Here is a 9,961-nt window from a genome sequence, read left to right as displayed (position 1 = left end):
TCAGCAGTCCATCATGGACCCAGCTGGAAGCTAAGTAAAACCTCATTTGCAAATTGGCAAATAAACACCCAAAAAAGGCAAAATGAAATTCAGTGCTTTTACTTTTCCATGATTCTTTTGCCAACATTTCTGCTTTCTCAGAGTTTAAAAATGCTTTACTGCTGCTGCTGTTGTGTAGGATAGGGTTTGCCCCTACATGACAAAGGAAACAAAAGGCCAGACCTTCAAACACTTGCACACATTAATGACACTACCACTGCTGGTAAAGAAGACAGCCTATGATCCTGACCATGCAAACACTGTGCAAGTAATCTGGTCCCAAAAAGCACTTGAAAGGTAAGTGCTGCTGTTCATTGACTGGATCTTGAGTGCCTGTTCTGATTCCAAAAACATCCCTATACCTACCTATGAATATTTCTGTCAGTGAATTACCATGGTAGAACAAACAGCAATCAGAGAATGGAAGTGCACATGATCAAGTGATTAAAAATGCAATATTCATTGACATCTGATCAATTCTTCTGTGGGCCTAGTTTCTGTGGAAGGTTTCCTGGCTGTAGCACATGTCCTTAGATAACTTCTCCAAGAATGGTTTCCAGCTTTTCAGTGCTGTTAGGTAGGTGCTGAGTTGTACTAACAGCTCAGTGTTGATGAGAACAGACCTTACACATCCTTTATGCTTTGGGGATGCTACAGGGTAAGATTAACACTCTGAAATGTTCTGAGATGGTAGAATGAAGATGCTGCCACAGAGCAGCAATAGTTTGGATTCTCTAATCCTGTGTAACTAGAAACTCATTAGTGTTTTGACTTCCTCTCATGTGTCACTAGATAAGAGCCACCATGAAGTGCCAGCATGGAATCATTAGTCCTTATTAGTCCTTTAAAGAAAACAAAAAAGCAGTAGTATATTTCTAATAAGCTGGTAGTTGACTCTACCTGTGGAGGCACTGAGAAGGCTGAGGAATTTTGATGTTCCTGTAACAAGGCAGACGGGCTCTGAAGGTGCACCCAGTGACAGCCCTTTGCATTGCACACTCCGAGTCTCCTCTGGAAGCTGGATGGACCACAAGGTGCTGCCATTCATACCAGAAAGGGCCACCACAGTTACAGAGGGCCTAGAGACACCTGGAAGAGGCAGGAAAGAGAGAGTGAAATCCCTTGGCATCAGAGGCTATGTCCATGCTGCCTATGATCTTTGCACTTGAGTTCCAGGTCTAGCTCCTAGAGTTGAGTGGCTCAAGCCAGCCACATCCACACTGCCTAAAAACAAAGGACAAATCCCACCCCGTGGCTGAGTGCAGTGCCTAGCAAGTGATCTCCAGACAAGTTGGGCTGTCAGCCCAGACAATCATGTCAGCACAGACAATCATGGAGGCTGGACCTGAGCTCACAGCATATGTGGTCAGCTGAGCACAGAGGAACCAAGATCCTGGGGACAATCTGCTCAGTTGTGCTGACTTCCTGGTGTGAAATGCACTGCTGTCAAACCAGATTGATCCTTCTGATCCCCTCTCCCTCAAGATAACAGCTAGCACCAAGGGGAAACCTTAAGCGACTCCCAAGGCAGATGCCACCTCATGTGAACATCCTGAGTTGTTTGTAATTCTGGAGCAGCAGAAGGTGACTAGCAATCTGAGATCTTTCTCCTTGAGTTTCCAAAAGAGTTTTGTTATTATGAAAAACAGACTGAATGCAACTAATTGGTGTAACTCAGGGCTCTTTTCCTAATTCATGGGTTAGCACAAAATAATTGTAAAAAACCAGTCCTCTATGCTGTTTCAATTGACTGTTTGCTCGGATTCCAAATGTGAGCAACTTTTAGCTCAGCTTGCCCTCAGGCATACTTGTGGTTACTGTAATCTCCAGCTGGTATGCTCACATCACAATTTAAGATGAACTCCCATACATTTCAAAGTAACAACAGCCCCAGTTGACTCCTGTCTTACTAGCAAAACAACACATGGCCTGACTACACAAAGGGTGTATCTGGGCAACTGTTTAAAAGTAAGTTTGAGCCCACTCTCTAAATCAAACTCACTCTCAAACTGAAAATCATCTGGCTTATGCTAAGGGGTTGCCCCAGTCCAAGTTCTCTTCACTGGGTTGGCAGGGACCAAGAACAACTAACTCCTGAATGCAGCTCACGGCTGGTGTGTGTACAAGCTGGAGAAACAGCTAACAATGTTGTAGCTTATTCCATCAGGTACCTATCCCAAGCTTATCTCTACCTCACACTGCGTGAATGCTCTGAGCACAAGCTACAGGAGGGCTGATGTCCAGCTATGTGGGTTTAGGATTGTGATGTGCTTGCACCTGCTTTAGAGTCTGCTTTTTGTCTTCCAGCATAGCTATAGCCCAGGATACAGGTAGGTATGACTAGTTCCATTCAGAGCATGCTGAGAACTGTACAAATGTCTGCAATGAAAGACAAATACAACGCAACAGTGGGAAAAACCCACTTTATTTCCAATTGCTATTTGTAGAGCAGTGCTTTCTGATCACTCTATCTCTGCCCCCAAACCAAGTGTGCACAAATACAGGACAAAGAGATGGCCTTGCCCCAACATCTCAGATAAGGGGAAATAGATGGCGTTGACCCAACAGGTATGGGACCACAGGCTTGCAATGAAAATTATGAGCAACGTGGCAAAGCACAGGCACAGTACACCAGCCATTTTAAGGAACTCTGAAAAGAGCGATGTAATGAATTTACAGTGGCAGGAACTCTTCCCGTGCGTAAGACAAACGTACTGACACATACAGGTCCATACTGACACGTACAGAAAGAGGAATGGAAAGGAACTGCAGCGCTTACCTATGACGCTAGCATTCATCAAGGCAGTGAAGACAATGAGGATGTCAGGGAGTCCATCGCCATTCACATCACACAGCTCCAGTGGGGATAACACACCACCTGCAACAGTCACAAAGAATCACCACACTGTTGTCAAAAAGGCCACCCAGCCCATTTTCCACACTGGGAGAGGAGGGCTGATCCAGAAAAGAGACGCATGGACACCCAAGCCCCACAGAGTTTGCTAGGAAACCACCGATGCCAGGCAGCTCACACCACGGCAAGATCTTTCATTGCATGGAAAAGCAGAAATGTTGCATATGAGTCAGATAAAGGAAATGGAAAAATGGAAGAGCTAACAGAAAAAGATTTCTGCTTCCCACTTCACTTTCTGAGGTGATGTGCGAGCCACATATCTTATGAAAGGCTTAGATTTGGAAGCCAGGGGCAGAAAGCAAGGAGGGAGAGACATATCTAGACCTGGCAGAAATTATTTCACAAACCACTGTTACTTTACTGCAGAAGTCAGAATGGGAGATACTTTAGGAATGTTACCAGTGGCCTGAATAGGACGACCAGAGATTCTGAATGTTGATTTATGGATTCAAGCAGGACAAGAAGACAAAAGAAATAAGGTTAGTTAAGCCAGTTAGAAGACACAAAGACTTCTATCCCTCTCCTCCTGAACACACCCACACACTTCAGTGTGGAGGTGCTGGTGAAGCCCAGGATGTAGAGGGAGGCGCTATGTTTTAAAGTGGGCTGGGCCATCTCCACCTGGAACAGAGCTCACCATCCGGACAAAAAGGCAGGATGGGAGAAGAGTCAAAATGGGTTTTGGTGTTCACAGAAACAAGCTTTTGTGGCACTGTTATCTACTGATGCCAGATTTCACATGCCTCAGGTTGAAGAGTGAGCAGGACACAGCCGCCTGTCTATTACCTCGGAGCATCTGCAGTGGTGAGGAAGGGCCTCTGCTCTGACCTGGCTCTCCCAGATAGGTCTCTCCCGCCGATGCCCAGCCTTGGAGCTGCCACCTCCCCCGCGCCAGATGATGTTCCTGGGGCTTTCTCACCTGCTCCCTGACCTAGGTTGCGGTTCCAGGTGTTATGCAAGTCTCTAGGAGGACAGGGAATTAGAAATGCACACACCAACACAAGAATCATCGAGATGACCACAGTGAGCAAAAAGATCGCTGTGCGCAGGTATGGCATGAGGGAGGGAGCAGCCTTTTGCTCCAAACTCCCAGCCGTCTCTGCAGGATAACCCTCAGGAGCGTTCTCTGACGTGTGCTGCTTTGTCATCCCAACCTCCACATCAGAGTCAGGGTCCTGCACCTCCTCAGGGGGACTCTTCCCATTCTTGACCCCCCCATTCTTCTGGATGTTGAGTACCAGGTCATCTTCACTTTCATCACTGTCAGCCTGAGTGAGGGGATCATATTCCCCGAGGTCTGGGCTCTTCTTTCCTGAGAAAAAAGATGGAGAGACAGGATCTCAGTGGAGAAAAGGTTGCAGGGGAGAGTGATACAGAAGGGACGACAGCACAGTCTGCAGTTTGCATGGATCCAAGTGAGAGGTGTGAGAGAAAAGACAGGGTCTGTCCATGTTCCAGACTAGCAGCTGCACAAGAAAAGATGCTGACAGTTTATTTCCCCAACATAAAGGTGTATATATATAATACCTACATACATATATATATACACACACATGTATGTACGTATATACATATGGAATTCATGGCTGATTTAATTCTAATAATTTCCAGTTTGGTAATGAGGCACACTGACATGAAGTCATGCTTAACACTCTGAGCACCTAAACCGCAGCACTCTTGACCTCAGACTCTGAACTCCTTTGGCATTTGCCAGCCCCTAATCCCAACACAGCCTCTCTTCACTTGTAATCTGTGTTCTCTGAGGGGGCCTCCCTCTGCAACTCATTTTTCCCCTCCTCCTCCTGCCTGGGTCCAAGCAGCACTGCTGCCTTCTAGTGTGCCTACCTGCTGTCCTGCTTTGCGAGGGACAGAAGGGACAGAGCACTGCGCACGGTTTCTCTGCAGTACTGGTAAAAATGGGTATCAACTCCCAGAAGATGAGGTTAAAGTGATTTTGCCCTTTTGGGCCAGTAACATGCTGGTGTCTGAAGGGAGCAGGGCCGCCCCTCTAAGACACCACCTTCTCTGCATGGCTCAGCACTTCGAGAGGGAGCGCTCCAGCCCCCTGCAGTAGGAAAACCACAGTGCTCCTGCTCCATTCCTACTCCCACCAGAGCCGACAGCTTGTGCTTGGCCTTGCCGAGATAGGTAACTTAGTATGGATGCCTTCAGGTGGTGGTATGAGAAAGTAGCTTAGCTTTAGGGGTCTCCCTGACAGATGCCTGGCACATGGACCACTTCTCTCCCAAGCCCTAGAGAGCCGCGGGGAGTGTGAGGAGGGCAGGTGCAGAGCCCCGTCGTACGTGCTGGCGTAAGGCCAGGGCCATCTGTTTATGGGGGCAGGCAAGATCACACAGACTCACTGCCCTGAGCTTACGAGTGGAGGATCACGTCTCAGGGAGCTGCCCTGTGCCACCAGGCTGGGCACGGAGCCACGTCCACTGGTCCGATGATTGCAGGGTCTAAGTTTATTTCTCTCTCTCTCCTAGTCCAAGGTGGGACTTTGGTATCCCAGATATCTGCCTCATTTCCCTTTGCCTAAAGCTGACCCGAGACAGAAGCTATCTTGTGCCCGAAGATGCCTGAAGTGATACATGCAAGGCATAAATAATAAGCAAAAATACACAAGCTGTAACCACTCTCAGACACTAAGATGATGGGAAGGCTTTACAGAGCGGAAATTTAAGGGCTTTCATGATTATTCTTCCTGCATAAGATAATATGCCTCACTTCTGTTTTTCCTGTTAAAGGCAGACTCACAGTTACAGACGTACTGTAGTATCTAGTTAGCGCAACACACGTATTTTGCATCATCTAGAATCTATTTTGCACCACACGCATCTCATTTCTTTCTCATTTCTCACCCCATGAAAAGACCTTCACTTCCCCTTCCTGTACCACTTATAAATGGTATTCACTGCCACTTTTAGGATTTAAGAAAAACTGTCAATCCCATAAAGGCCAAATGCCCCAAACTAAGCGGCACAGCCAGGACAACCCACCCACATTGAACAGAGGGAAATAAAGACATCAAACAAGATCACGTATCTAAATCAGATCCTTCCTTTTTGAACTAGAGGCTTCTACAAAAGACTCACTTTGAAACAATCTGGTGCACGTACACACTCCCAAAAGCTGTTCCTTGTGGAGGTAGAGCACCCAGATAAAAGATACTACATTCCTACAGGACAGTCCGGCGTATCCCTGTGAGACACTGCATTGTTTCCCATAGATCTGCCCTAAACATATGTTCAAAGTGTGGGCTTTTCAGGAGGTCTTAATAACCTTGGCTCCATCCTGTGAGCAGCACAGAAGGCCACCGACCTCGGTGGCACAGAGCGCTCTGCTCAGAGACTGCAGTGACAGCGCAGTGTGAATTCCCCAGATGTCTATACAGCAGGTTGTGCTGACAAGTTGCTCAAAGACTACTCAGTGAAAACAAGCAATTCCAGAGAGGACTCGTGGGCAGGGCATTTGCAGCTTCTCACTACAGATCCAGATGTGCCAGTTCAAGCCAGGTCAGAGTGGTATGAAAAACAAATGCTGCTGGCCCAAGAATAAATTGTATTTAGCCTGGGAAGTCAAAGTCGGAGATTTATGTTAATCAGACTGCCCCTGGGTTTGGAAAGTGGTGTGCTTTGTGTAAAACAACTCAACAGCACATTTACACTTCAGAATATACTGTGATTTGTTTAATTATTTTAATTCCAGACAGTCAACCCAGAAGACTGCTGTTCATCCTTGGGGCAACAAAAAGCATTGGTAAGAATGAGCTTTATCCGGAACAGCTTTTTTCTGGATCTGCAGGAGACAGAAAGGACCTCAAAACTCTGGCTCACCCTGCTCCTTGAACTGGCAGGGATTGAGATGTTGGCAACATCGACAGTGGCGTCAACCACAGATGGTCTCTAACAGGAACATCTTTCCTGCCGAGAACCACTGATCAGAGGCTAGAAAATAGCTACTACAGAGTAATGACAGCTTTTGGTGATCTACACAGGAAAGGATCTACTGAGTTACAGGAGACCTATAAAGCAGAAAGCTGCTCAGTCTTATTTCACGTCTAATTCTGACCAGGAATCAGAAACTGGCGTTCCTTCTCACTATCTTTCCTCAAAAGGTTAGTTCGCAGTCTCACAAGGCACAGCCACTCTGTAAGGTCAGGCATAAAATGACCTGCTGGGGCTTTTTTTAAGCCAAAAGGAGGGAAGACACTGCCCTTTAATAATAACTGTTGGAGCACTCACCTAGCACACAGGAAACCCTATTGCGTATCTAATCTCAGATGATTCAAATGCTCATCTCCCACTGTTCGGAGAGAGCCCTCAATTATCTGTAGGTGGTTTTGGAATGCATCTGGGAGGGCTGGCGATGACATGCTCAGCCCAGCCTCCTGAGGCTGTTCTGCGGTGCAGAAAATACGTAACTCATGATTCACCTGGCTGGAGAGAGAGCAGAAGGCACATGGCTCTTCATCTGAGTTTTAGGTCACTTGCTGTGGAAAAGAGGGACACCACACCTGGCTTTGGCTAATCACTCCCAAATGATTTTTCAACACAAAAACATAAATAGAGACACATGAACAGCAGTAAAGGACATGTGAAAACAAGGGCAGTCTCACACCATTTAGAGAATTACGATTTATTGAGAAGTACTCCAGAAGTCAAATTCTTTCCTTTCTAGTCAAGAACAAGGCTCTGGCTGGGGGAAGACAGCTTGTCCATCAAGAGAAAGCTAAAACTGCCTCTGTTGCAAATGATCAGCTGTCAGAAAATCCAATTCTCCCGCGCAGTTTTCAGCTTTCCATCATGGAAGTAGAAATGCTAAGACCTGAGTTGGCCTCTTGGTCAAACTCTCATCCTATCTCCTGAAATGATAATCACTGCATGACCTTCATGACAAATTAGTCCCTGCACTAAAGAAAACAGACTCCAGACCCACCTTGAGCAGTTCTGTGATCTTGTGTATATCTGTTTTTTGCATAGCCCCTCTAAGTGTGTATAAACCTTGCATCCACTTTACAGGGACAGAGTTCATATCAGCAAAGTCAGCTTCCCTGATGCTCTGTGTTTTGTCCTACAGGTATAGTAAATAAACTGTTTCTGTTCTGACTCGCTCTAAATTGTATTCCATTTTTTCCACAGCACCAGTGATAAAACAGAGGTTCCCAGTCAGCAGCCTGTGGTTACAATCAATCTGAGGAACTGTTGCTAGTGGTCTGTGGCTAAATTACTGGTCATGTCGCCCTGGATTTTTTTTTTTTTTTTTTCCCCCTGGTTTTTTTTTTTTTTTTTTTTTCAGCCACTGAAAGAAAAAGCAATTACTAAAGATGGAGGTTTTCAAAAGCAGAAGAGAGAGAAAATGCCCCAAACTTACTGACTTTTAAGGGCAGTTGGACTCTAAGCTGCATTTTATGACTTTGAAAATCCACTATGCTTTTGCCTAACAGTACTTTTCGCACAGGCAGCTCTTGCAATTATCACAGCAGAAGACTGTGACCTCTCAAAAAAGAAAAGATTAATCATGTGATAATGATTTGGAAAGGAGGCATCTGTGAGGTGATCTGTTTCGGAATCAGGTCCCACTCATAATGTGCTGATAGCTTGAAAGATATTAACTGTAAGCTTTTTTCTGGTTTTGACTTACTGGAAAGGCTTTTCTTTGCACTCACTTTGGAGTGAAAAGAGCAAATATTGGACTTCAGACAAGTACAATTTTCAGTGTGTTATTCCAATGGTGACATACTGGTTCCAGTATCCTTTGTACTTGCTTTTTTTTTTTTTTTCCCGGGTGGCCGGCCCCCAGCCACTGGGTACTGCAGACGTATCTCTAAGCCCATGGGGAGATAAGTTGTCACATAATGATGTAATTAATTTAATGAGATGCAGCAGGAAAAATCAGCTACAGTGACAGGCTTTCTGTTTTCTCATTGCTGTTGAAAGCTGCATTTTTGAAGAGTTAACCACACAAACAAGGTATGATATATGCAATTTAATCTAAGAACTGATGCAAGAACTATTTTCTTAACTGCAGTTGCAAGGCCTGTGCTCTTTTCCAAATCAGTGCCTCCCAACAGCAGATATCAAATAGATCACGCTGGGTCCAGAGGTCCCGGGAAAGATCTGTACTTGTTATTGTACAGTTTCCCCAGTGGTCACACCCCAATACACACACTTATATCCATCAGTTTGCATTTTTCCTAAATAAACTTAACATAAAACATATTCCTTTCCATTTAGACAAATATATATATATATATATATATAACCAGGATTAAATTGATTGGCAAACAAAACTTCTTTGAATGAGATCTAACAGGCGCTACATAAACTAAAAAATGACTCCTAGTACAGGCTACTAAAAGCTGGCGGGAAGGGCTCTGAAGACATTACTGTGATTTTCATGGACTGATGGAGGAGGAAGGTACGACCTGCCTACTGAGCGCAGCTTCACAGGCTGGGGCACTGCAGGACCACAGCAGTGCATGGGCCCAGGGAGGAGCCCTGCCCCAGCAGTGCACAGCTGGGCTCTGTCTCTGCCCCATGGCTGTCCCTAAGGCAAGACATGGTCAGGAGAAGCAACGAGGCACTTTCCCATTGGGTTAATGCAGCCAGGTGCATTGGCACCGTCTCCAGTCCATCCAACAGCACCTAGCACGCTCTCCAGATCTGGTTTCACAATGTACTTTCCTTCCCTTTTAATCTCCTCGCTGAAGAGAACGGTTGTTGGACTGCTGCTCGGTGCCTTATCTTTGAAAGATCTGGTTCCCGGACACAATAGTCCCTTATGCTTGAATGCCCTTCCATCTCGCTGAAGATCTCTGGCTGGAAGGTGCGCAGGGGTGGTAGGCAGGCTTTAAGCATTTACCTGGGTAAGCGCAGCGGCACTTACCGAACTCCTGGCCCGGCTCTTGGGGGTACAACCCGGCAGGAGCGGATCAGAGAGGGACCAACGCTTTCTCGCGGTGGTGGCAGCCGTCTCGAGCCCTGCGCCCGCTCCTGCGCGGCC

At 46.2% G+C, this 9,961-nt stretch overlaps 1 protein-coding gene across 1 annotated transcript in view; it reads right to left on the bottom strand.

The window, feature by feature from the left end:
- Positions 1-9,961, bottom strand: part of FAM234B (family with sequence similarity 234 member B) — a 38,421-nt gene that overhangs the window by 10,071 nt on the left and 18,389 nt on the right. Inside the window, exons 3-5 of the mRNA XM_009641701.2 lie at positions 3,873-4,265; positions 2,819-2,917; positions 940-1,128 (exon numbers count right to left, since the gene is read on the bottom strand). Of these exons, the coding sequence (XP_009639996.1) occupies positions 940-1,128; positions 2,819-2,917; positions 3,873-4,265 (681 nt within the window). The remainder of the gene's footprint in view (positions 1-939; positions 1,129-2,818; positions 2,918-3,872; positions 4,266-9,961) is intronic.

Source organism: Egretta garzetta, unplaced genomic scaffold (genome assembly GCF_000687185.1).
Source record: "Egretta garzetta isolate BGI_Z169 unplaced genomic scaffold, ASM68718v1 scaffold697, whole genome shotgun sequence".
NCBI classification, from domain to species: Eukaryota; Metazoa; Chordata; class Aves; order Pelecaniformes; family Ardeidae; genus Egretta; species Egretta garzetta.
Note: the sequence above shows the minus strand (reverse complement) of the source record. Positions and strands in the feature narration are given on the sequence as shown.